The sequence below is a fragment of the Arabidopsis lyrata genome, assembly GCF_000004255.2.
Source record: "Arabidopsis lyrata subsp. lyrata unplaced genomic scaffold ARALYscaffold_8, whole genome shotgun sequence".
Classification (NCBI taxonomy): domain Eukaryota; kingdom Viridiplantae; phylum Streptophyta; class Magnoliopsida; order Brassicales; family Brassicaceae; genus Arabidopsis; species Arabidopsis lyrata.
The window spans coordinates 66,767-91,481 of NW_003302548.1; the positions used below are offsets into that span (position 1 = coordinate 66,767).

The 24,715-nt window shown below is 37.1% G+C and overlaps 5 protein-coding genes across 13 annotated transcripts; 2 read left to right on the forward strand and 3 right to left on the reverse strand.

Moving 5' to 3' along the window:
- Positions 1-2,098: 2,098 nt before the first annotated feature.
- Positions 2,099-4,821, forward strand: LOC9301179 (SEC14 cytosolic factor). The gene is made up of 11 exons (XM_002863278.2): positions 2,099-2,621; positions 2,697-2,725; positions 2,931-3,014; positions 3,098-3,151; positions 3,236-3,313; positions 3,401-3,454; positions 3,540-3,599; positions 3,679-3,774; positions 3,889-3,990; positions 4,083-4,163; positions 4,241-4,821. Exons 1-11 carry the CDS (start codon positions 2,567-2,569, stop codon positions 4,571-4,573), a joined length of 1,026 nt encoding a protein of 341 aa, XP_002863324.1. The 5' UTR covers positions 2,099-2,566; the 3' UTR covers positions 4,574-4,821.
- A 259-nt stretch (positions 4,822-5,080) lies between these two features.
- LOC9299401 (probable acetyl-CoA acetyltransferase, cytosolic 2) lies at positions 5,081-7,746 on the reverse strand. Of its 4 annotated transcripts, none has more exons than XM_021028962.1 (14): positions 7,642-7,746; positions 7,492-7,554; positions 7,263-7,361; positions 7,014-7,187; positions 6,827-6,932; positions 6,590-6,728; positions 6,409-6,486; positions 6,261-6,326; positions 6,102-6,187; positions 5,783-5,993; positions 5,657-5,698; positions 5,495-5,581; positions 5,333-5,418; positions 5,081-5,225 (listed from the first exon to the last, which is right to left on the reverse strand). In XM_021028962.1, exons 2-14 carry the CDS (start codon positions 7,529-7,531, stop codon positions 5,192-5,194), a joined length of 1,248 nt encoding a protein of 415 aa, XP_020884621.1. In that variant the 5' UTR covers positions 7,532-7,554; positions 7,642-7,746; the 3' UTR covers positions 5,081-5,191. The 4 variants fall into 4 exon arrangements, with proteins under 4 accessions (XP_020884621.1, XP_020884632.1, XP_020884614.1 ...); XM_021028973.1 differs by having other exon boundaries at positions 5,311-5,418; positions 7,642-7,740; XM_021028955.1 differs by having other exon boundaries at positions 7,492-7,665.
- Positions 7,747-7,914: 168 nt separating this feature from the next.
- LOC9301180 (protein C2-DOMAIN ABA-RELATED 11) lies at positions 7,915-9,625 on the reverse strand. Of its 3 annotated transcripts, XM_021028999.1 has the most exons (5): positions 9,320-9,505; positions 9,134-9,169; positions 8,712-8,830; positions 8,495-8,590; positions 7,915-8,413 (listed from the first exon to the last, which is right to left on the reverse strand). In XM_021028999.1, exons 3-5 carry the CDS (start codon positions 8,820-8,822, stop codon positions 8,120-8,122), a joined length of 501 nt encoding a protein of 166 aa, XP_020884658.1. In that variant the 5' UTR covers positions 8,823-8,830; positions 9,134-9,169; positions 9,320-9,505; the 3' UTR covers positions 7,915-8,119. The 3 variants fall into 3 exon arrangements, with proteins under 3 accessions (XP_020884658.1, XP_002865106.1, XP_020884651.1); XM_002865060.2 differs by lacking the exon at positions 9,134-9,169 and having other exon boundaries at positions 9,320-9,625; XM_021028992.1 differs by lacking the exon at positions 9,320-9,505 and having other exon boundaries at positions 9,134-9,303.
- A 4,099-nt stretch (positions 9,626-13,724) lies between these two features.
- Positions 13,725-14,672, forward strand: LOC9301181 (60S acidic ribosomal protein P1-3). The gene is made up of 4 exons (XM_002863279.2): positions 13,725-13,838; positions 13,910-13,984; positions 14,161-14,370; positions 14,445-14,672. The coding sequence occupies exons 2-4, from the start codon at positions 13,913-13,915 to the stop codon at positions 14,496-14,498; spliced, it is 336 nt and encodes a 111-aa protein (XP_002863325.1). The 5' UTR covers positions 13,725-13,838; positions 13,910-13,912; the 3' UTR covers positions 14,499-14,672.
- A 388-nt stretch (positions 14,673-15,060) lies between these two features.
- LOC9299402 (sister chromatid cohesion protein PDS5 homolog A) lies at positions 15,061-24,610 on the reverse strand. 4 transcript variants are annotated; one of them, XM_021028543.1, is made up of 33 exons: positions 24,316-24,610; positions 23,589-23,792; positions 23,325-23,506; positions 22,993-23,119; positions 22,679-22,897; positions 22,251-22,467; positions 22,033-22,178; positions 21,798-21,943; positions 21,514-21,663; positions 21,354-21,402; positions 21,057-21,248; positions 20,789-20,971; positions 20,446-20,600; positions 20,218-20,344; positions 19,967-20,116; positions 19,806-19,865; positions 19,537-19,673; positions 19,341-19,458; positions 19,101-19,235; positions 18,805-19,001; positions 18,520-18,673; positions 18,219-18,365; positions 17,974-18,060; positions 17,300-17,899; positions 17,121-17,207; positions 16,939-17,018; positions 16,642-16,693; positions 16,466-16,552; positions 16,333-16,388; positions 16,164-16,229; positions 15,939-16,069; positions 15,510-15,769; positions 15,061-15,413 (listed from the first exon to the last, which is right to left on the reverse strand). In XM_021028543.1, the coding sequence occupies exons 1-33, from the start codon at positions 24,406-24,408 to the stop codon at positions 15,363-15,365; spliced, it is 4,845 nt and encodes a 1,614-aa protein (XP_020884202.1). In that variant the 5' UTR covers positions 24,409-24,610; the 3' UTR covers positions 15,061-15,362. The 4 variants fall into 4 exon arrangements, with proteins under 4 accessions (XP_020884202.1, XP_002865107.1, XP_020884212.1 ...); XM_002865061.2 differs by having other exon boundaries at positions 16,333-16,370; positions 24,316-24,609; XM_021028553.1 differs by having other exon boundaries at positions 15,510-15,772; positions 16,333-16,370; positions 24,316-24,609.
- Positions 24,611-24,715: the final 105 nt, after the last annotated feature.

Below are 24,715 nucleotides of genomic sequence, written 5' to 3' on the forward strand. Positions count from 1 at the left end.
ACAAGTACAAAATAGGTGGGTGTACGATATTGTAGACTACACACGAGGTGGTATATGGTGCGACATACTATCTCATCGTTTTATGTACACCATATTTTACATCATCTCCGTACACCATCGTATTATGTACATGTACACCTCTATCAATTGTCGTTTGTACACCATCTTGTATACTGTTTACATATTGTATACCACTTTAACATTAATAATATACATTAATTTTTTATATTATCGCCGTACACTACAATTTGTAGACCATTTTTTACATTATTGTGTACACCGACGGATTGAGATTAAATTAAAAAAATGTAAAATATAGCAAAATTGAACTTTTAAGATTCACTTAAAATTTTTAAAGATTAATATGTTTATGTAATAAAATTTTAAAGATTAATATGTTTATGTAATTTTTTATGAAGAATTTTTAACAAAACAAAACAAAATAAAAGTATTTAAGTTTAAGTTAAAAAAAGAAAGAGAAAAAATAATAGTTTTGTCTTTGTCTTGCTACATAACAAAACAACAAAGGATATATAAGTCATTTACTAAAATCTCTATTAGAGAGAAAGTTGTATTAGAGAGGAAAGAGAAAAGTGTCTATCCTTCTAATTTCTAAAAAAACTACCTACTTTGCAAATTATTTGTTAAAAAAGTGTCTATTTTACATCATTTCTCATAGTTTTTCATGGTCAAGAATGTGAAACTATAAAAATGGGTCAACGTCCTTTGCTTGCTCGTTGCTTATTGGCAACTGGCAAGTGTTTAAGCATAAACAATCAAAGATGCATATGTGTACAAGGTCGAATATCCGAATCTCAAGCAGGAATCTTTATACTTTAATAATCAAAAGTCAAACACACATAAAAATTGCAACAACAAAACCTTGTACATCAGCAGCTATTAAACTATGATGCTTTCTCTCTTACATTTAAGAAAATCCTCCAAGCCCTTAATAGATCGTTTTTTTGACCCAAAAGATGAAAGCTGGCATATTTAGGTGATGGGCAAAGTTTTTGACTAATTTTATGCTTGCTCTTAGTTTTAGGCCCAAAAGAGAAGTGGCCCACCAAGTCTGTTTCGCTGCTGTCCATGATTCATAGTCACACATAACTCGCATTCAATGGCCAACTAAGCACAAAGATGGATTAAAGAAGCAAAGCAAAGAGCCAAAAACCAAAGTTGTTGCGTCTTTTGAATTGCAAATCAAAGAAAGACTTTTTTATGTGATAGGCCATACAAAGATATTGACCTTTGAATAACCCATAAAGCAACTCATCCATGCCATCTCTCCGGCCCCTAAACCTTCTAATACGCCACAAATTTGCTCTTCTTTATACATCCCTTATACTAATTCACTTGAAAAGTAATTAAAACGTTTCTAAAAAAGACAACTTTGAATATTTGACCCAAAAAGCAGTAAAAATAAAAAGAGACCAACTTTGAATACCATTATCTATCTATCTTTTGATCTTTTTCTTTTTCCAATAAATGACAAGGCTCACCAAATCAGCTACCAGTTCATACAAGGTACTAGGGCTAGCATAAAATCCGAAATCCGAAAACCGATTCAAAAAATTCAGAACCGAATCTGAATCGAATAGTCACAAAACCCGAACGGATAATGAATTTTCCTATCCGAATTACCTGATCCGAACCCCATCCAAACCGAAAACCGAAAATAAAATTATATATCCAAAACTATTAGTTATATTTAGTTGTAATTTTATAGCAAATAACAAAAATATGTTAAATAACCTAGATTTCGAAATTTTTTTAGTTACATTTGTTAAAATTATACATATTTTTGTGAAATTTTACCAAATTTTAGTAAGACTAAACCAATTTTTATTTAAATTGAACAATTTTTTAGTTTTTTTTTTTTCTCTAAAACTGATCCGAATCCGACACCTATCCGAACCGAAACTGAACCGATGACTCATAAAATCCGAACGGATAATAAACTCTCCTACCAAATTATCTGAATCCGAATATATCTGAACCGAAACCGAACCAAAAAGTCATAAAATCCGAACGGATAATAAACTCTCATACCAAAATTATCCGAATCCGAATATATCCGATCCGAAATCTGAAAGTCCATGCCTACATGGTACAAAGCTTTAGCAAGTTGTAGAATTTCACCCTACGATAGAATTTTCCTCTACTATTTCAAAGTTTGAACCTTCCTCAACGAAAAAAAGGAACAGACTTTTTACTTGTGCCATTGACCAAGAACCACACACAAAGAGGAGGAAGAGGAAATCAAATGGGTTTTGGGAGTTTGATGGATTATTCAACAAATCCCACAGAAGAAATCAGAAGCTGCTTATTAATTTTTGGTCACGACCAGTCTTAATCAAAGTAGTTCGTCTCCTACTTGGTTATTAAAAGTGTATATCTCTGTTGGGTCGTTTCTCTTCTCCTACCACCTCTTTGACCTTTAATGATGGACTCATAGTTTGGTGCAAAGTGACAAAAAGGAGAAACAAAAAAAGAGTCGATCTTGGAGATTTCATATTATTTTCTGGGCAATTCTGTTTGGTTGCAGAGGAAGTGAGCCAAAACAATGGGGATCGTTTCAGAAGAAGCCATTGATGAATTCCAAGAGCTGATGGATCAAGGTCTGACCTTTTCTCTGTTTCTTCTTTGATTTCTAATTAGTAAATACTGAATCTGGTCAAATTTGTTTGTGCTAGTTGAGGAGCCATTGAAGGAAACATATGAGGTATGTTCGTTTTTTCTTTTGTTAGAGCTGTTCTTAGAAACAACTGAGCAGATCACAGATGCATTAGATTCTCCATAAAATTTCTCATAAAGGTTTAAGTTTAGGTGGACTCAAATTTGATTTGGGTTTGAATCTATGACTGGTTTTTTCTATAATAGTGGTTAAAAACTAAACCTTTAAGGAAGGTATTTTTGTGGATCTGCAGAGAGTCCATCAGGGATTTCTGAGAGAGAATTTGGGTCGTTTTCTGAAAGCACGAGACTGGAACGTATGCAAAGCTCACACAATGGTACGTCTCCAAAACTTTTTATGTGGTTTGAGTGACTCCACAGTTTGTCTTGTCTGATTACACCGTTTCTAACTCACTTTCAGCTGGTTGAGTGTTTGCGTTGGAGGGTGGATAATGAAATTGACAGTATCCTATCCGTGAGTTAAATTCATTCCCTCTTTCCTTGGTCTGTTCTGGTTTGAGTGCTGAAACTTGATCTTTTATGTTTTTGGTTTCTGCAGAAACCTATTGTTCCTACTGAGTTGTATAGGGACGTACGAGATTCTCAACTCATAGGAATGTCAGGTTACACCAAAGAGGTAGCCTTCCAAGTACCCATGGTTCCATTGCCTTTTCTGATCAAAACAGATTCTTTCTTCTTGATTTGCTTCTGCCTTGATGTTTAGGGCTTGCCTGTCTTTGCTATTGGCGTTGGCCTCAGCACATTCGACAAAGCTTCTGTAAGACGCTGTCATTGTTTTCTCGCACTTTTGACAATCAGATGACGAACAAAAAATGAATGTGCTTCTCTTCTTCCACATACAGGTTCACTACTATGTCCAGTCCCACATACAAATCAATGAATATAGAGACCGTGTATTACTGGTGAGTACATGGCAGATGACTACACTCTCTTCTTTTTGCGGTTTTCTCTCTTGATGTAATGAGTAAAACACTGTTACAGCCTTCTATCTCTAAGAAGAATGGGCGGCCAATCACCACCTGCGTCAAGGTTCTAGATATGACGGGGTTGAAGCTTTCAGCGCTAAGCCAAATCAAGGTATGGTAGTCCATGTCTGTGGACAAAGTTGCTTCATGAATAATGATACTGCAAAGATGTTAAATTCATTAGCATACTTTTTTATTAATAACTTCAGTGTTCACATTAATGCAGTTAGTGACTATCATATCGACCATCGATGATCTCAACTATCCAGAGAAGACAAATACTTACTATGTTGTGAACGCTCCATATATATTTTCCGCATGTTGGAAGGTAAGCCATAAGCCTCTTTGATTCACTTTTGTTTGTAACTCAGGGTGTTAAGCTACTTAGCACGTATGTGTATCTCATTGAGCTCCTAGCAGGTTGTAAAACCTCTTTTACAAGAGAGGACACGGAAAAAAGTTCATGTCTTATCCGGATGCGGAAAGGATGAATTATTGAAGGTATATGTATATGCATCTTCTTTTTTATGATCTTGCTGTGAAATGCAACTTGTCTAAAACTCTTGTGGTTCTCGTAGATTATGGACTTCACATCCCTCCCACATTTCTGTAGAAGTGGAAGCTCTGGGTCATCTCACCACACTCAGAGCGCAAATTGTTTTTCTATCGATCATCCCTTCCATCAACAGCTATACAACTATGTGAAGCACCATTATGAAACCCGGGGACAAGCAGAACCTGCAAAGCAAGGATCGTTCCACGTGGGTTTTCCTGAGCCTGAAGCTGAACGTTGTGTGATAGCCAAAACCATAGAATCGGAACTGCACAAGTTTGAGAACCGCAACGGTCTGGCCATGTCCATTGATGACAGAAAAGCCAGTCATGAAACACTGGCAGATGATGACCTCTGAATGCTTCTGAGGGAATTCCTTCTGTGCCTCCACATTTAAGATATATATATATTTTACAGGTGAGCTAGCAATTCAAATGAGTAAGCGAGTACTGAGCTGTGTCCGCTCCCTAGCCATGCAAATGTAAAGCGAAAAGAAGAGAATAAATCTTGAACTGAATGCACTTCTGGTTTTATGTATAGTATTATTTGATCCTCTTAATGTAGCAAATTTATTTGTGGGAAATCTACCTCTCATTTCCCTAAGCATCTGGGTGAGTGCTGTGATTCTTTTGGTCTTTGCTCTGCTCTTTGGCTGAACATCAACAGTTTTAGGCTTCTAGGTTATGCTCAACTTATCTGATTATCGATTTCCTCTGAAGTCCTCAAAACTCCTTCGAAGGCTCTTGCCTCAGATTATCTTTAATAGAGTATCTTTTATTTGTTGGTCAAGGTAAAACATCATTGGCTTCAACAATTTACCTCGGATTGTGTAAATCTATCTACTTTATAGACATTACACGTCTCATTTTCTAACATACTTTTATTGCATCTCTCTCAAGTACAAAGTTAAACAGTCTTGTGACACAGACTTACCCATATACATACGCTTTGCGTTATAAAACAACATCTCTTGGCTTCAGAGTGCCGAATATCCGATTGTCTTCTCCGACCTGTCAACAAGTTGAAGTTAAAAGTACTGTGTTGGGAAGCATTAATGGACATGTAATCTCTTGCTTGTGCTAATGCTTTGCTTACCAGAGTTAAAGAGGGGGCTTACATGAACTCAAGGACAATTGCTGATGCTCCTCCTCCTCCGTTGCATATTGATGCCACTCCATACTTTCCCTTCTTTGCTCTCAACACCTGAATCAGAAGTATTCAACCACATTTACAGGATGGATTCAATTCAATACCATTGTTGCCTGGTCTTACGACTTACCCCCAATAATGTGACCAAGATACGAGCACCGCTGCATCCCAATGGATGTCCCAGTGAAACTGCCCCTCCATGCGCATTCAGCCGTTCCTGTTTATATATACATCATCAGAGACTGAACATTAAGTCTGCAACATCCACAACTGTACTTGTTTCATGACTCACAGGATCTAATCCCAGCAGTTTCTGATTGGCCAGAGCTACAACCTGTGAGGGAAACAAGCCAAAGTCATACCTCTATATACATACCCAGCAACTATAAAACACTGAGAGCTCAGTAAATGCGATTACAGAAAAGGCTTCGTTTATTTCATAGTAATCCACTTGTGATGCATCCAAACCAGCCTGCTTTATAGCTTTAGGAATAGCAAGAGCTGGCGTGGTTGTGAACAACTCTGGTGCCTGAGCAGCATCAGCGTATCCTCTAATCTTAGCGATGACATGCAGTCCAAGCTCAAGAGCCTTCTCTCCACTCACCAGCACTAATGCTGCCGCACCATCACTGTCCACCAACGTAAACCAGAGCCAATAAGTGGCTGTTGGAAGTAAACAACACAAAATGCATGCAGAGTTACAAATGAAGAAACAAAGTTGAGAGATAAAAGATGACCTTATGCTTGATGCATTTCCAGCAGTGACTGATCCCCCATCCTCCTTGAAACTTGGTCTAAGCTTTTTTAACTTGGCTGCATCAAACTGGTTCATGCCAAACAAAGTTAAAATCAATCAAAAGTATCCTAAGAGAAGCAGCGGTTCCTAAACTATTTACCTTCCCCAGTCCTTCATCCTTGTCAATAACTACCAAAGGCCTTCCTCTTCCAGTAGAAACTTCGACCTATCAATATGAGTGTATGAACAATATTCCATCACAATGCCATAAAGTGAATTCCTGGAATGCAGGGAAAGGAGAGGTGTACCGGAACAATTTCCCAAGCGAACAACTGAGTGTTATGCGCAGCAATACCACGCTCAAAGCTCTGGATAGCATATGCATCCTAGGAAAAGAAAAATTTTGTACGACAGCGAGACAGTCTCATCATCAGTAATGAGTCCACGGGAACAAACTGGAAAGACAGATCAAGGTTGAACATGAGTGACCTGTTCTTCTCTTGTAATATGGTGCTGGTCAGCGCATATTTCTCCACAAACTCCCATTCCAAAGTCATTGTATACATCCCAAAGTCCATCTTTCATCATACCATCAACGACAGAATCATGGCCTAATCGAGAACCCCTTCTGCTAACAAGAATCAGAGATGAGAAAACAGATCGAAAGAATCTGCCTCTCTTAGATTTTTTTTCTACAAAGTTTGAGTTAGGAAACTCAGAAAGTACCTTGCGTCCGGGAGGTACTTAGGTACGTTTGACATGCTCTCCATCCCACCAGCAACAACAACATCATTCAAGCCGAGCTGAATACTTTGAGACGCTAGCATTACAGCTGAGATTACAAGTGAAGGAAAAGCAGTGATATATAGACCGTTTGAATGATCATCTGGAGTAATAAATAAAAGGTTATTACATTTCATTCCTGCAGCACAGACTTTGTTGATAGTGGTGCAGATCACAGAATAGGGAATCCCAGCACCAAGTGCAGCCTGTCTTGCTGGTGCTTGCCCAAGATTGGCAGTTAAGACATTGCCAAAGAAGACCTCTTCCACAAGGGCCGGATCAACATGTGCTCTCTTAAGTGCGGCTATGAGAGAAGCAGTATAAGAGAATGATAACTTGGCTGAATCAAAGACAGAGAGTAGTAATATAACTAAACTACCTTGAATGGCTATGGACCCAAGTCTTGTGGCAGTCAAAGACGAGAGGGAGCCAAGGAAGCCCCCAATAGGCGTTCGCGCCACTCCCACAACACAAACATCTACACACACCAGAACTCAACTGTAAGTAGCCATTACTGCTGGATCAAAGGATAATACATGATGATCCAACCAGAAAACAGTAAACTGGAACAGAACAACAAGCTCGTAAAGACAGGAGAAACAGAGAACCTCGAGGCTGTAGGGAATCATCAGAGACATGCGGAGCCATGGAAGTCACCGAAGAAATTATGTCTGAGCCAATTCAGAAAATGCAGAGATGTTGAGAATCAAAAGAAAGATCACAGTTTTTGAGTTCTTGGTGAAAGAAAAATGCAACACCTTTGGTTTGGTGGCTGATGAGGACGATCAGGCTTGTGTTAAGATTACGAGGAAACGAGAAAGAGAAAGATCATAATTGAGCCAAAAAAGAAAAAGGTGGATATAGAGATAACAACAAAGTGTGTGCGTGACGTAAGATACCAATATCAGTGTCGGTTCCACCACCACAACTTTGGTATGCGTGATAGCTTTGTTGCCAGATAATTTCTTCCAAGTGTTTTATTAAGGTAGAGAGATATGAGAATCTGCCATTGATGGTTAGTTTACCTGGAGTTTCCATCAAAACACTCAAAATGTACACACAAGGAAAAAAGGAACAAGCTACGGGATGAGAGCGGCATAACGTATCTCAAAGATTTCTAATAAATTGGTGAGTGGTCACAAAGGCACACTTGGAAACAAGACAAGACCACACTGATGTTGCAATTATACTAGACAAACGGTCTCGTGTTACAGACTAACATAAAATACCCTATTGCTACTTGTTTGTTCCAGGAGGATCAATCAACTTTATCTTCAACTCAATCTCACCCGATTCAACAGCACACAGCCTCAGCCACACGCTCTGCACCACCTCTCCGTCTATGCAACTGATTGTGCTCTCCCGAGATACGCAGTTCTCTGGACCCGGTAACACTTTCCTAAGCGTTGTCTCGCCAGAGGAAATGCGGACTACATGTCTTAGCCTAGCAACTGAGATAAGCGGTTGAAGGCTGAGAGAGGCATGACCCATCTTGTCATCTGCCTTGAACCTATCTTTATCAAACACTTCCTGCACCACCCCATTAACAATCTCAGTATCATGATCATGATGGTCACAAAAGGAAAGATTCATGAAGATATGTAGACATACCAATGCGAGTACTGCTGCAGGATCTTTCAGTGTAAAGCTGAGTTCCTCATCCCACACTGGATTCAGGCAATTGTTGATCACTTTGGTCTTGGCTGACTGGTTTTCAAAACAACACATCAACCGATAAATAAACACAACAAGACACTTCTTTCCTTGGTAGAAACACAAACACTTGTTCTAATTGCCAAGAATAATGCAAAACACTGACCAAACTTACCTCATTTCCTAATTTGACAATCACATAAGGATCACTTGACTTGAAATCTCGGATCACCAGTTTCTTTCCTTGAATAACAGTCACCTGGAGCAGTCCCAGTGGCTCGCCCATCTCAGATTCTACAAGCACAAGCTACCAACTTTATAATGCTCGTGAATAACAGAGCCAAAGCAACTATCTTTATAAGACAATCAATTGAATATAACAACCAAGACACAGAGAAAGAGAAGGAACCACGAGTCATTCAACATTCAATCCCTAGAATATATATACATGTTAACAACTACACCAATCCCAAAAATTATTTGGGAGCTTCTTGATACAAGACTTAATTCTGGGAAAGATTCACACTTGTACCAGTAAATAATAAATGCTACAGACACATCTATCTAGCGAGTAAGATACATAAAACGCAAGCAGACCTTGATCAAGAGAGAAACCAAGACACACAGAGGACTCTGCAAATCAAAAAAAAGGCTCAAACTTTGTGGGTTGAACCCTAAAAAGAATTGAGTAAAGCAGCGAAGAAGCTCCCAGAAAAGGAAGTATCACTGAGAAATTTACCAGCTTTAGGGGAAAAAACCAAATAACTAAGAAACCAACTTTACCAGTTTGGAAACAAGAATACAAAATCGTCTTCTTGTGGTTGTGAGAGAATTGAACAAAACAAAAAGATTTGGTTTCGTCTTCTTGAGATTAACGCAGCTACTTACGCGGAGGCGACGAGTATCATCATCATTCTCAATCAGATTTTTGTTTTTTTTTTTTAAATTGAAAATATCGTTTTCATACAAATGTTGTCTTCTTAAAGACAAATTCCATGGTCTCGACTCGAGTCTCGAGGTTGCTATAATAAAGAAAGAATGTTATTAGACCAAACAAAAGCCTTAACATGCGTTTTGACCGTAATAGTATATTACTAGTATCTAATTAGTGAAAAACTGTAAAATTATCCAAAGCACCCTATTATTATTATCAGTGGTTTATGTACCCGCGCGTTGTGCGGAATTTTAATTTAAATTTTTTATCAATACAAATTTTTGAGTATAAATATAATCATTTGAATTTTAAAAGATTTTACTTTATTCATGTGCATTACCTTTCTAAAGTAGTAAAAAAATTCTCACACTTTTTACTACGATTTCTCTCGCTCTTTTCTATTCACTCGTCGTCTACCGATATTTATTATTTTTCACCTTATCTTAGTTCACATATAACATACTCGACTATGAACTAGTTATCAAGATATGTCATATCTGTGTTTTTTTTCCTATCTTTCAATACTTTTTTTTTATAAGTTGCATTATCTTTTTATTAAAATGAACATAAAAAAATCTGTCATGGAGAATGTTTGTCATAAAGTTTCTTTGACTATGTTTTGGTACATATAAAATTGTTTTAAAGACAACAAATCTCATATATGAACTCATTCATATTCATAAACAACGTATTTTAACGTCAAATTTTGCATTTTATCTTGACCATTTGAAAAATACAAAGTTTTCTTTTCACGTATATAATTTGACATATATTATAATTCTAGATAGTATTCTTAATATTGATTTTCTTAAAATGTGTAACTTACAAACTCGTAAAAATTATTCTAATTTAAAAATACGTTTATCTTTTCTAAAAATAAAATTATTCTTACTTCTAATTTCCAAATAGCATTCTCAAATATTATTATTACACAGTTTTATTATTCGATTATATTACTTTATTTTTAATAGTGATTTTTTATTATTCTTATTTTTAATCGGTATCATGATACTTTAACATTAACAAATATATTCTCAAATTTTAAATGTATATTTTTTAGAAATGAATTATTTTTTGTATTTTAAGTAAAAACTTTTAAATTTGGTATTTTCATTTAACTCTTATTTTTTTATTCTATTAAATAATTGTAACTCTTAAAAATGATTGTTGTACCATTTAAATATATGATAAGTTTTTTTTTCCTAATCTTTAGTCATTAAAAACTATTTACTCATTATAAGTTAAGTTATAATAATCTAATTTTAAATTTATCCAATCTTTATTCAAAAAATTTATATGTTTTGTTGTATATTTATTTTTTCGTTTTTAATATTTAATTTAACTTTTTTGTTATTGTTTTAATTTCATTTTTATTCGGGATACCGTTGTTTTGTGGATGAATCATGGAAAGAAAGTGATAAGTTCTCCGGTACAGGATGGTTATGTACATCATCAAATGGAGAACCGCCAACCATGGGTGCTGCAAACCTCCGTAGAAGTCTATCTCCACTACATGCAGAAGTCGAGGCCCTCCATTGGGTGATGAAGTGTATGATTGGTGCAGATAATCAAGAGGTATCATTCTTTACAGACTGTTCTGACCTGGTGAAGATGGTGTCTTTCTCAACCGAATGGTCGGTGTTTTCAGTGTATTTAAAGGAATTTCAGAGTTACAAGAAAATAAAATATGTAGAATCTACACAAAATTAAAATATGATGATTTGGATGATGATGTGGACATCATATATATTTGATTCTTTGAACAACGTATCGGTAACGGTAATGAATTAATTACTGCAAAAGTTAGGTAAACCTAATCGTCATTATAAAATTAGTGAATCAAACTCTTTTTACCACGAAAACAGAAAATTAAGACTTTCAAAATTGTTTTATAATAGTATGAATATACTTGAAATCAGATGTGGCCTCTGACACGCTTTGACTCGGTCTAATAATAGAGGACCATTTGAATTTGCGTAATAAACATTTCACATTTCATTTTTTTTATTTTTTTAATTTCCACAAATAATAAAAGGTTACATAGGAAACACGAAACCTAACAAGAAAAAAAACTTACAAACCTTACCCACTTACCAAACTAAAGTTGAAAAGAGACAATTTAAAAATTCGTATAGAAATGGATATGTCTTCATTTCCCAAGATGTTACAGTTCAAGACAAAAGAGACAGCTTCTCAACGTTCCTAAGGTGGTTTTCACCATTGACTGTCTGGAGTGGAAAACTACGAAGATCCGCAAATGCGACAAATCTAACATTCAAAAAGCTGAAGAGAGGTGGACTCAACCCATTCTTCAATCCACATTCAATCTACTTCTTTCATCGTCCCGTCAAGGTCAACCGCAAAACAAGCAAAATCCTCGCTCTCCCAACTCTTATTCATCACGGCGATTTTTCAAGAGGAGTTCGTCCAGATTTCAACCTTCAAGACAACGAAGCATACGAGAACTTTCAAACTCATGCGTTTCACCTCAACAATGCAAGACAAACGTTCCCCATTCCGTTCATACCCAACTGGGTTTATTATCCGGTCGACTATCAGATGCAACTTGATGAAGATTTACAGTATCACATGATGAAGTTCAACAAAGGAAAACCAAGCAGTCCAAAAGAAGATAAACAAGAAGAAACAACTCCCTAGGTGACTTCTCAAGATTACTGTGCCGATTACTTCAAAGACGCTCAATCCCCAGATGATGAAGTAAATGTTGAAGATATCGAAGAGAAGTTCAAATTCTACATAAATGTTCAACCAGGAGAAGATGCACGAATGATTGAAGACTCGTATGAATGTCCAGATGATCATTATGGATGTTGTGAAGAACATATGCTGGAGTTCGAAATGGATCATTAAACGGTATGTGAAAATATAAAATAAATAAAATATAATATGATATGTTTAAAATCATGTAAAATAAATAATGATGTAAGCGATGATGTAATCGCTGATGTAATGATTATGTAAGCAATGATGTAAGCGATGATGTATCGCTGAGGTAAGCGCTTATGTCAGCGCCTTAAATCCTCCTATAAATAAGTGTGTACCCCTTGTAAGAAATCACAACTTGAAATATCATAAAATTTCATAATAGCTTTCTCTCTCTAAATGTTTCTCTAACTTCTCTCTAAGTTTTCCAGACTTCCTAACTTCTTCATAAACCTTGTTTCTTTCTATTCTAAACACAGTCGCGATTCTGTGTTATTCTCTTAAGGTTAGCATAAGCGGTCCGTCAATACGACGGTCGAACACGGCAGTCAATAGTACTCGCCGGGGTTCACAGTTCCTAATAGTAGGTTAAGCAATACAGATGGCAATGAGGCCCGAACCGCTCCCTTTACCTGGAATATGAACCCTTGCTTGTAAATACGACTCGTCGTGCTAGACTTAGTCAACACGACCCTCCGCTCGTGCTAGCTTTAAGACTACAAATTCAACAATTTCTTGGCGTAATCAATTATGTGGGAGACTTTATTCCACACCTTTCCAGAATGACGAGACCTCTACAGAAGGATTTAGCTGAGGGCGTTTTGGAGGCTTAGAAAGAGACATGATTGAGAGTTTGTTTTCCAGAACATTCAAAACGATCAGTCATAAACACATAAATCCTAACTTTAAAAAGTAATAACTAAACACTAAAAAATAATTTCCTAAATATGAAAGTAATGGTTGTAACAACATGTATGCCACTGTATATCCGTCTCATGCGTCCTCTCTTGGGCCTTGAACCTACTATTGTGCGACAATCGGTATTAATTAATTATTTGTATTTTGAATAATATAAAGTTTTTTAGATTTTTGTTTTGTTTTGTTTTGTAGAATAATATAGAGTTAGGGTTGAATCCGTAGTACACCGTATGATATATTTACATATAATAATGTGAATTCTTACGGTTTTCAAATTTAGTATTATGATTCAAAGTTTTCGTATTTTCTTAGATTCTATTTCGCTAACGGGTGTGAGTATGCCTTTTTAATTCCCTTTGTAGAACAATATATCAATGATTTCCATAATTTTATATTTTTGTTGTTTATGTTCTAGGACTTAGTTTTAGAACATCTGTTTAATATCCTCCGTTGATTAGTTCACCAATCTAACACATACATAGATGATATAAAACCAGAAAATCTGTTAATTACCCACTCTAGCTACTGTATTTTTTTTATTTATTTTGCATTTGGGCTCTTATCTTTATTTATGTATGAGGCATATAGGATAAAAGGCCCAATATATGTATAAATGGGCCTAATGATACCAGCTATGCTTTCTTTATAAACGCCGCCGCGTCTCCCATCTCTCTGTATCAAAAACCCTAGCCGGAGCCGCGTGTTGCGAAAGCATTTCAATCTAAGGTACTCTCTCGATGATTCTTCATTTCTTTCTATCGAGTTTATTCTCTGTGAATAATATTGGTTTGCTTCAGGGAATGTCGACAGTGGGAGAGCTTGCTTGCAGCTACGCTGTTATGATCCTCGAGGACGAGGGTATTGCTATCACGGTCGGTATTCTTCCTTTTTTCTGCGTTTCTATTTTCTTAATTTTGATTGCATCATTGGGATTTCTTTTTTAATTGAACAAGTGTTTTTGTTTTGTTAATAATGTCTAAATAAATATCTCTGGATAGAGAGATCTTTTGCTTCTGTTTGTTTATATCCTTGAACTTGTGTTGGATAGGCTGACAAAATCGCCACTTTGGTCAAAGCTGCTGGTGTTACTATTGAGTCTTACTGGCCAATGCTATTCGCCAAGATGGCTGAGAAACGTAACGTCACTGATCTAATCATGAACGTTGGTGCTGGTGGTGGAGGTGGTGCTCCCGTTGCTGCTGCTGCTGCTGCCGGTGGTGCCGCCTCAGCTGCTCCTGCTGCTGAGGAGAAGAAGAAGGTATATTTACCTTTTGCCTAACGAAGCATGACCTGGTTTATTTATCTAATTGTTTGGTAACTTTTTTGTTGCAGGACGAACCAGCAGAGGAGAGTGATGGAGATTTGGGTTTCGGCTTGTTCGATTAAGCGCATTTTACTTGTTTTTTCTTCTTCGATTTCCGTATTGACCTATTACTTGTCTTTCTCGCTAAAGAACTATGAGTTGTTTTCTAAACCATATGTTGTATGACTCAAGTTTCCAAGCAAACCCATAGGCTCGTTATTTCGTTGGAACTGATTTTGTCACCTTTTCTTCATCAATGGTCTCTAGACTCGTCCAACCATTATATACAAAACTCCCTACGGAGTTGCACGAGATTAGTTGTGGACAAAATCACTATGCGAGGCTTAACAATTTTACAATATAATCAGTTATAGTTGAGTGCCGGTTTTAACCTGCTCCGTTTGGCTAGGCGTGTGGCTTGAGGAACAACATTTTGTTGTTTGTTCTTCCCTATTTGCGTTTCTTTTCGCAGTTGTACATTTGTATTGTTTTAATTCTGTTTAGTTCTTTTAAATTCGCAAGCTAAGTAGTTGGCATCTGAACCGAAAAACTTTCATGATTTGAAACGTGATTCTGCTTATTTTCATCATCATTCTTGGAGAAGCGATACACTAATCAAAACAAGTTTACATAAAGAAAATGGCAAAGTAATTAAGTTCAAAAGAGAATAGCACTTTGGGTTAAGGAATATAAGTTGTAAATATTACAGAAAACATAAAACAAACCTACAAATAAACACACACAGAGGCTACAATACATGACCACATAAGCTTCTGGAGGAGCTTCTTCTGCCTATTATTCTTTCCAACATGGTGGTTAGAACAAGTATGTATCACTAACCCTACAAATCTCACATTTTTACCACATATACACCACAGCAATCCAGAGACCACCAATACTTAGGGACAATCACCGCAATTTCTTCTACATTATGGCATACGACAAACCTATATTGTTTTCCTCGAGATTGACTTACCCACTTTACTTTTCCACGCTCCCTGCACACGCATTCGAAAGTAAACACATATCAGAACTCTCTACTCATCTTTCTGTCTATGCTGCTTGAAAGATTTAAGAGAAAGGTAGGTAGATACAAGAGTCTCATTGTCAGAAGTCTCAGCATCCTCGGCATCGTCTTCAGCTTCTGTCTCCATTTCATTGTTTTCTTGTTTCCCTTCAGTATCTGAGTTGTCATGTTCAGCTTCTTTCCCCTCAGCGTCCCCACTCAACTCTGTTTTTGCCTCCTGTAAATCTTCTTCCTTGTTTACAACTTCCTCATCATCCTCGCCTTCTTTCAACAACTTTCCTTCAGACTCTGATTTCTCTTCGCCAGCCTCCCCACTATATTCTGTCCCTACTGAATCATTTCAAAATAGAATAACTCAGTTACAAAAAAGAATCTTGCATTGTGTAATAAGATTAACACCGTTGCTGTATGTATGTTTGCATGAAAGTAAATAGGCTGAAAGAATTTAGAAGCAGTAGGGATTGCTAACAAAACAGTGGATCCCAATGGAGCTTACTTGGTATGGCAGAAGATCGTCTTTTCTTGTTTCTGCTCTCTAGTTTCTCATGTTCTAAAGAAAGATATTTTGGTGTGCCTTTTGGGTGTGTGTGTTTTAAGTTTTTCTTAGGAGTTCTTTTCCCTTTTGGCCTAGAAAAGATAGCAGTCCCGAGAAAAACAAAAGGTTAACAATAGAATGACTCGTGACTCGTATTTGGATTTCTAATGACAGAATTTCGCTTACGTAGTAGTAACTGGGTCTTCATCCCTCAGTAGGCCATCCAAATTCTTAGGCTTACTTTCAGAAGATCTAAACAAAAAAAATCAATGGAACAAAAGAATAAGATTGTTGTGTATAAGCTAAAAGACGAATACAAGGCCAACTGCACTATGTTGCGGAGAGTAAGTATTACCTTTTCTTATTAGAACTCCCCTTTGATGTTCTGGACTTCTGCAGTAGGTACAAATACTGTAAGAATATTTATTAAGCTGAAAGGAACGATAGAATATTGACAACAGAACCCAAAAACCAGAAATTCTCAGAACCTTCGTGGGCTTTCCACCGGTGTCTATGAGCTCCCACCGTTCTTTCTCTAGGTTAAGTACTTCAACATCTCCATCCTCGTAAAGTATCTGCGATATCATATGGATAAAGTACAAAGTTGGCTGGACCAACTAACCTAAGAAAAGGACAAAGGAGAAACAAAGTGCCGATAGCTTACCACATGTCTCTGTTTAGTGGAATCATAAGATTTAACTGTCCCTTCATAAAACCTATTTATTTCACCAAGATGCAACTTCTGGTGAGATAAATGTAGAAAAAGATACCACAATTTGTTGAAAATGAATGATTGCATCAGATGGATTCAAAGTAACAAAATGAGACTAAGAATGGGAACTAAACGAATTTACTCCTTCACAGTGTAGATTTGCATGGATGTCAGAATAGTAACTCGTATAAAGACAATGAGATCAATTTTGCACTGTCAATCCAATGAAAGTCGCTAAAAGATGCTTACCGTTTATCCATAGGCCACCAAACTTCTATTCTGCAACCGATCAGTTCATCATTTACCAATTTATTTTCGTTTGTAGAGCACTGGACAAGAAAATAGGTCGGACAAGAAATTATTTGTTATCACAATGTTCAATTACCACAAAGTGACAGTGATAAACATCAATGGAAGGTAAAGCTCCGCACCTTCGCCAGTCCTGACATGTTTTTTCGCTTTTTCATTGATCCAGAGGCAGACTTTAATTTGCTATCACCACTTCCTGCTGACCTACTCTGCTTAGAAAAAATTGCATATTGATTGAATATCAATAAATAGAATTAGAGTGAAATAAAACAAAGGGTACGATGCTATTGATGATTTTTACCCTCTCCAGATCAGTGAGAGCCCAATCAGATTCTGTAATCTTTAATTTTGATGATAAGCTTTTCTTTCTCTTTCGGGGAGAGATGCTTGCTAATCTTTTCTCTTGGTCTGAATTTTCATCGTGCGAGTCCGAAGAGACATTTTTGTCCATGTCTCTCTCTTGATGCAACTCATCTTCAGAACCTTTCAGTGGAACTTTAGGACCACTGTTTGAGAACTTGTAAGGACTATGGCCAGAAGATGATCTCCGGCGCTTAGGGACTGAAACTACTGATGTTGCATCACCAACATTCCTTTTGTTACCCTTCTGATCTCTTTGACATATCTCTGCTCCCTCACCAGGGGAATGTTTATGTCCATTACTGGATTCGAATTTATCCAGCATTTGCAAGTGATCTAGATTTATCTCCCTCACCATCTTCAAAACATCGACATCATTTTTACCATTCTCATCTTCAGGTGGTACAGATTTATTCTTTTTGCCCTTTCTAGTCTTGGTTCCCTGAGCTCTCAAACGCTCTACAATTTTACCCAGAGGAATTTCATTTCCATCACTTTCCCCATCAATCATAACCTCATTTTCCGAAGTTTGGGGGATCACCTGAAAGGGGAAATATGGATTAATACAGAAATCACTATGTACTACAACTCAGATTTTCAAGTTGAATAACATACAGATGCATCAGCATGACTCTCCAACTTGAGAGCCCTGAAGTGTGCCCGGACAGTCTCATCAGCTAGCCACAATTTCTCTTCACCTACCTGTCCATGGTTAGAAAACACAAACCAGAATAAAATATGAGGTCAAACACAGCAATCTATAAGCAAATACGACAGAGAGCTCAGGTTGCCAAAGAATTCTTGGTGAACTCATCATGAAAATTTGAACCCACAACCATGAAAAATTTCTGGGTTCTTACCTGAGACTTGTCACCTTCAACTTTTTCAGAAGGTTTGTAAAGCGTCGGAGGCAACGATACAGGTGTGATTTCCCCTTGTATATCAGGCTCTTTCTGAGTTAAGTGATTGATTATTGACAGCCCAAGCTCACAGATCGCATGTGAGTTCTGTTAATATAAGTTATGAGATGTTAGCCCCATGGCACCACGACAGTGGCAAGTAGTGTGATTCATTATACCGGCATGCTTAGAATCATTATAAAAAGTAGTCCTGACATGACTGCTGTAAAATAGAACAAGCTCAAGAAAGTCTTTTACCAACCTTTGACTTTGTTGCATCAGTGACATCTTCTGACTGTTTTATACTATGGAAGATAAGAACAATGGTGGGAACGTACTCATGTTCCTTATCAATATCTTCAGTCTTCCCGTCTTCCTCTTTATGGAGCAACATAGAAATGATCAAGTATAATTGGCTGAAATAAACAATCAGAAATAGTAGGCATAAATTATCAATAGAAAAAAACAAATAACTGAAATCACTAATTTCACAGTTATAGAAAGAGAAAAGTGGTGGCATATCGAGGTAAACAGGAAAACAAATTACCGATATATCATTTCATATTCCATAACGTCTTTGCATTTCTCAACGTCAGGACAAGAATGATGCGCAAGTGCGTGAACCAGATAAGGAAGGATATGATGAGGGTAGAGAGTCACTGAATTTGCATCAGTCTGAGCAGAAATTTTCCGCACTTTCGTTTGATAAGAATGCTGTATGATATCAGCTAGGTTGTGTTTCTCCTGTATGCCAATCCAGACGCATAGTTTATAGCCAGATTGTCAACATTCTCGACTCAGAAACATTATATATGTGTTTTCAAGTGAAGGGCGATGACATACCTCCTCTGATGCGAGAACATTTGATCCAGTGATATCAAATAGGAATGAACAGGCATACTTTGTCTCCAAAACCCGATCCTTTACATACTGGTGAACTTTCCCGAGGAATATTTTCTTAGCTGTAGGAAATGGTATCTACAGAAGAGGTTAAGAAAAATTGTTAAAAGTTAAAATAGAACCCAGATCAGATGAAGGATTGGATGGGAGGTGTGAATGGAAAACAAAATTGACGGATGGTACCTCGGGGGTTTTTAAAGTTAAATGGAAGATCTCAATAGGTATCTTATCATCCCAATGTCTAGAAAGGCGGAGGACTGCCTTTGCAGCAGCAAGTCTCAAATGGGCCTTGTCAACAGAACTGTGGAGAGGTTGAGCATGAGTGCCTTCAAATTTTAAAGAAGAATGACCTCTTAGCATATTTAACACATCTACCAACCTTGATTCTAGATCTTCAGATACTTCGCCAAAGGAAAGAATGTTTTTTAGTATTCCAAGAAGATCATCAACACCCGCACGAAGCTGAGCATCCTTAAAAGGCAAATAGCTCTTAACCAACGTCTTGATCCCATATATCTATCAGGAAAAAAAGAGTTTTAAACTAACCGGACAAGAGAGAAATTACTTGATCACTTTAACATAAGGTCAAACAAACATTGGCAACTATAAGTGAAGTTAGTTATAAGAAACTTTTCGTCAGGTACCAACCTTCAGTTGACAAATTACACTTTTGTCATCCCATGATAATTTTTTGTCATCTACAGTTTCCTGCAAAGAGGTTCAAGTGTCTTTCAATTAAAAATGAAAAGAAATCTGGGAAACCAGTGAAAGATAGAGAGGGCGGATAACAAAACATTAATAATACATACACTTTTGAGCTTGAGGATGTGGCTTCTAATAAACTCAACTACTTCGCTTTCTCTAGTCTCATAGACTGGCATCGCAATCTGCGCTATGCATCCAAGACACTGAAGAACAGCTGGCTGATGTCTCTTGTCCTCCAGCATGTCCACGAGTCTCTACAAATCAAGTATAAAAACCAGAGTTTCCACAAGCTAATTATCAACTACAGATAGTGATACTTTTAAGCAAACTATCCATGACTCAACAGAATTGTCACCTTGTATAGAACAGAGAGCGACTTCAGGCCATCATCCTTTGTTATTGATGCTAGTGCGTGAACAGCATACTTAGCCTGCTTGCGGTTTCCTTCAACACAAATCCTCTCCAGTAAAAGGTCCACAGAACTTTAATGGGACAAAAGGAGAAACAATATAAATCAGAAATTGGCAATTAACGAAAGAAGTGAGATCAAGCTTTATGAAAAAGATGAATATATATATAGTACCTCGCTAAAGCAATGAGATTCTCCCGAATGGTACCACCTGCTTTTGCCAGAATTTTTAGAGTACCCTCCTTTATCATTTCATCATCTTCTTTAAGGAAACTTATGAGTTCTTCTTCAGCACCATCAAACAATGATGGACAGAAATATGCCAGGAGCTAAAAAAATCAATGAACAAGCATCAACCCGGCGGAGTTTGTAGTAAGTAAAAGAAAATATGTTCATGAGCATGGATATACTCGGCTATAATAAATGCCAAAACTTTGAAAAAATAAAACAAAAGCCAAAACAAATTTATTGACAGAAAGTTAGTAAATCTTAAATGATGTGTCAGATCAATTTTTACCGCTAAGAAGTCCATGCAAGGTTGGATCCCCAATATATTGTTAGACGACTTTCTAGCAGATACTTCCGCTAATATCTCTTTCACATATTCCTTGCTGAATAGCAGATAAGAACACTTTATGGAGAGAGTGCTGAGAAATTCATAGAGAGAATGCTTCTCAGAGAGTATTTTGAGCATATCATCCTGCACACAAATTAAAACCATAAACCATTTATAAGGTTGTCGAAAGTAAATCTAAATGTAAATACAAACTTCTTGTTATTCTCACCCGAATCCTGGACGCTTGCATTATGCTAGTGTTGGGATCAAGCAGATTAGTCAAAATCTTCCAGATATTAGCATCTTTCAGTTGATCAAGAATTAAAAAGTTTTGCTCAGTCTTTGGGGGGTCGGAAAATGCACGTGACATAACTCTGAATCCAAATAGGATCTTTTTCTGAATCTCAGGAGCATCAGCACTCTGCATTCAGACAGAACATAAGGTTCTAGATGGTGAAACTTAAAAGGGAAAAATTCCAACCAGAAATTTATAAAAGAAAAAATCTACAACTAGATTTGGTCGAACCTGTTGCGTCTGCTTGATTGACAAATATCTTTGCATTTCTTGTTGTATCCTAAAGGTCAAAAAATTCTCCAAGATCAATCTTCAGTATCGAAAAAATGAACAGCATGATAACGATCATTCAAAATAATTTAAGTGCAATAAAAAAAGTCATCAAATACACCTTTGTCTTTGCTCCAGTATCTTCTCAAAAGCTTTGGTCTCCACTTTGTCAAACCCGGAAAAGATTTGTATCCAATGCTTAACTTTAGCTCTTACAGAGAAATCACTAGGAAACAGTGAACTGCATAGAATATACTCAATTGTATCTGACCTGCAACACATAAAATATTTAGAACATCTTTCCCAAAGGTACGATAATATTCAACTAGAATTAAGTAAACCACAAAAATATAAGAAAAGGAGCCAGCCAGGCAGGGTTCAAAATGTTTTAGACAAATGTCCCACCTGAAATCTTTGTCATAAAGACATCTCAAGATTTTCCCAGGAATCCAATCAAAATCGCCAGTGTCTACCTTCCCATCAGTACACCGTAAGCAATATACCCGGAACAACTCAGTCAACCTTTCCATTGTGTATGTTTTTACTAGTATCTGAATTAGAAAAAGAACTCTGAGTTCAAATGGTACAGCTTTGAATATGCAACTATCAGAGACATCCAGACTGAATACATAAAACGTACAGCTTTGTCACGAAGCCGTTCAGCAACTAACTTCATAGTGTCAACTGGAATCGAAGTCAATGCACTCACAGCCACATCACAAATAACAGCAACAACTTGTTTGCGGATATTCTCATCATAATCCAAGAGCCGGTCACAGAGAGCAGCTACATAAGTATTAACACCATAAGATTAGTCAATTCTAATGTATATTAATGGCATGATAAAGAAAGACTTACATATAATTTGAGGAGCCTCAGCTCTCAAAGGATCCGAGAGCAAACAGTTCTTAATATGGTCAAGGATGGCCATCCTAACTTCAACTACCCTATCGGTCAGCCTTTTCAGAAATTCCAAAAAAATTGAACCGAACTCTTCAGAGATGACACGCCCAGGCAAGGAAAACAACTCTCCAACCAATCCAACCACTTTCAAACGAGTTTCCAGTTTATCCGCCTGCATATGTTAATAGTATGCATTATGTATTATTCAATACCAATCTACATGAAAAGATGAGCTCATACCACATGAAGTATTGAAACAACAATTGGATAAAAGTGACTATTCAAACAAAATACATAATAATAAAAGTATTGTGCATGGTTCAAGAGTCATGATGACATTTGACGTGCAAGATATTGGCAACAGACCAAAAATAAAATTATACCAAAAGCTCTCCAGTGAGATATGGTGCAACTCCAGATAGGGCCTGAGGAGCACAGCGGTACAAATCATAGATAACCTCATGGTAGTCAATTTGACTGCTGGAAACTCGGCTATCTCCAGACATTGAAGAGATAAGGAACTGCTTTATGTAAGATTCAACTTTGGGCGCACACTGCTCTATGACTTTCATAGCAAGTCTTCTTGCAGCATCTCTAACGTCCTGCCATCATAAATGCAGAATATGAGGTGTCTGATATTCCATAAAACAACGAATCCTAAATTGGAAGCCAGATCCAGCAAAGTCAGAATGCTCACACTTCTATTGCGGCCCAATTTAGAGAGTAAAATTAGTAAAAGATACTCCTGCACATCTTCACTTTCTTCTAAAAGAACAATCATTATATTTTGCATTGATGAGAAAACCATCTCCGGATGGTCATCTCTGCACATTCAGAAATAAAACAATCTTTCAGTATGAAGCCCAAAAGAAAAGAAAAAAAATCACAGAAACCATTCATATTTTGTATTACTAGCCAAGAACAGCAACGAAAAGCACAACTAAAAATTTGAAAATTTAAAGATGTTTTGTGAATCAGCGGAACTTTTAATCAATCTGAAAAGAAATCTAGGTTGAAAGTGAAACCCACCTAGCAACATCAAGAAATGTAGTAAATACTTCTTTCACCAGATCATCACATTCAAGATCCAACATCACTACACATGACCTGTACTTTGCAACCGTTTGTAAAATGACAACCCTCCTTCCAAATGATGGACCACTGGCATCATTCAACCCAGCAAAAGCGCTCACAATCAGTTGAAAAATATCCTGAAACAAGATAGGAAACAGAAGAAATCAGTAGTGGACATGTCTGTGATCACGGTGCCAGAGAAAATTCAGGACAAACAACCTTCATAATATTATCACTGTAAGGCGCTTCAGGTGCTGTAATACGAGTTATCTCAGAAACGCAGCTTGCAACAAGAAGCTTGACATCCTTGTCTTGATGGTTGAGAATTTCAGGTTTAATAACTGCATCAAGAAAAGGCTGAATGGACTTGAGCACTGCAGATGGTGGAGACTGCTCCAACTCAGAAAGACAAACAGCAGCTTCCTGCATGTAGCAACACACAAGTTAAGGAGACCACAAGTTTTTTTGATTGATTAGTCACAGTATTGTACGCAAAAGTGTTTAAAGAGAGAGATATCTTAGTAAACTAACCCAACCAAGTCACCCCAATGAAACCAATCAAAAGCAAATCACACTTCCACAAAGGTGGATGATAAATACACATCTTAGTCAATGTAGAGAGTACAAGTCGACATTCTAACAGCAGACATCATACAAAAGGAAAAGTCGCAAATATAGAAAATGAATTGGTTGTCCTAGGAACAATCCCAAGTGACCTAATTTCGCAAGAACAATCTAAGCGTAAACGAAAAAGATGGTACAAACTAACCCTAACACACGTCGAAAGAAGAAAAGACTAGCTCAATTAATGAGCATTACCCAGAATGGAAGAGGATCTACAAAGCTGAAAACTTTATATTCGGTTCCGAATTTAAACAAGGAACAAAGATGGAAAAAAGTTCCCTCCAAACGAAAAATCGAAACTTTGTAGAAGATGGGGAATCACCTTTAAGAGTTTGAGCAACGAATCTTTGGAAACAGGAGGTAGGTCAAGCTTCGATCCCAGCTCTTTCAACTGTTCCTCCGGCTTCTGAGCCATAGCGAGTGAAACAGACAACTCTTAAACCGACGCTGTTAGAGAGGAGCCCTAATAAACGAACAAGGAAACAAAAAAGGTGGAATTTGATGTTCTCAGAGTCACTCTACGGAAGAGGAAGAAGAAGAAAGCCACATCTGATCTGAGCTCTCTCTCTAAACAACAAGAGCCCCGATTAGCTGACTTACGACGGCTTTGTGTCTCTCATCGCTTCCTCATTTTCTCTTATTTTATATATATGGTCCCTCACTTTCTCTTCTCTTTACCTTTTTACCCCATTCTAAAGCCCATTTTTAAAACAAACAGGCCC

Coding starts and splice junctions, on each gene's coding strand:
- LOC9301181 (XM_002863279.2), top strand. CDS start 13,913: ATGTCGACAGTGGGAGAGCTTGCTTGCAGCTACGCTGTTATGATCCTC. Junction 13,985..14,160: donor ACGAGGGTATTGCTATCACG/GTCGGTATTCTT, acceptor TGTGTTGGATAG/GCTGACAAAATCGCCACTTT. Junction 14,371..14,444: donor CTGCTGAGGAGAAGAAGAAG/GTATATTTACCT, acceptor TTTTTGTTGCAG/GACGAACCAGCAGAGGAGAG.
- LOC9299402 (XM_021028536.1), bottom strand. CDS start 24,408: ATGGCTCAGAAGCCGGAGGAACAGTTGAAAGAGCTGGGATCGAAGCTT. Junction 23,793..24,315: donor CGTTGCTCAAACTCTTAAAG/GTGATTCCCCAT, acceptor TGCTACATGCAG/GAAGCTGCTGTTTGTCTTTC. Junction 19,236..19,340: donor TAACTTTAAAAACCCCCGAG/GTACCATCCGTC, acceptor CCTCTTCTGTAG/ATACCATTTCCTACAGCTAA.
- LOC9301179 (XM_002863278.2), top strand. CDS start 2,567: ATGGGGATCGTTTCAGAAGAAGCCATTGATGAATTCCAAGAGCTGATG. Junction 2,622..2,696: donor CCAAGAGCTGATGGATCAAG/GTCTGACCTTTT, acceptor TGTTTGTGCTAG/TTGAGGAGCCATTGAAGGAA. Junction 3,775..3,888: donor CAGCGCTAAGCCAAATCAAG/GTATGGTAGTCC, acceptor ACATTAATGCAG/TTAGTGACTATCATATCGAC.
- LOC9299401 (XM_021028962.1), bottom strand. CDS start 7,531: ATGGCTCCGCATGTCTCTGATGATTCCCTACAGCCTCGAG. Junction 6,327..6,408: donor TCGCTTGGGAAATTGTTCCG/GTACACCTCTCC, acceptor TCATATTGATAG/GTCGAAGTTTCTACTGGAAG. Junction 5,699..5,782: donor AAATAAACGAAGCCTTTTCT/GTAATCGCATTT, acceptor TTTCCCTCACAG/GTTGTAGCTCTGGCCAATCA.
- LOC9301180 (XM_002865060.2), bottom strand. CDS start 8,822: ATGGGCGAGCCACTGGGACTGCTCCAGGTGACTGTTATTCAAGGAAAG. Junction 8,591..8,711: donor TTGTCAAATTAGGAAATGAG/GTAAGTTTGGTC, acceptor TTTGAAAACCAG/TCAGCCAAGACCAAAGTGAT. Junction 8,414..8,494: donor CTGCAGCAGTACTCGCATTG/GTATGTCTACAT, acceptor GGGGTGGTGCAG/GAAGTGTTTGATAAAGATAG.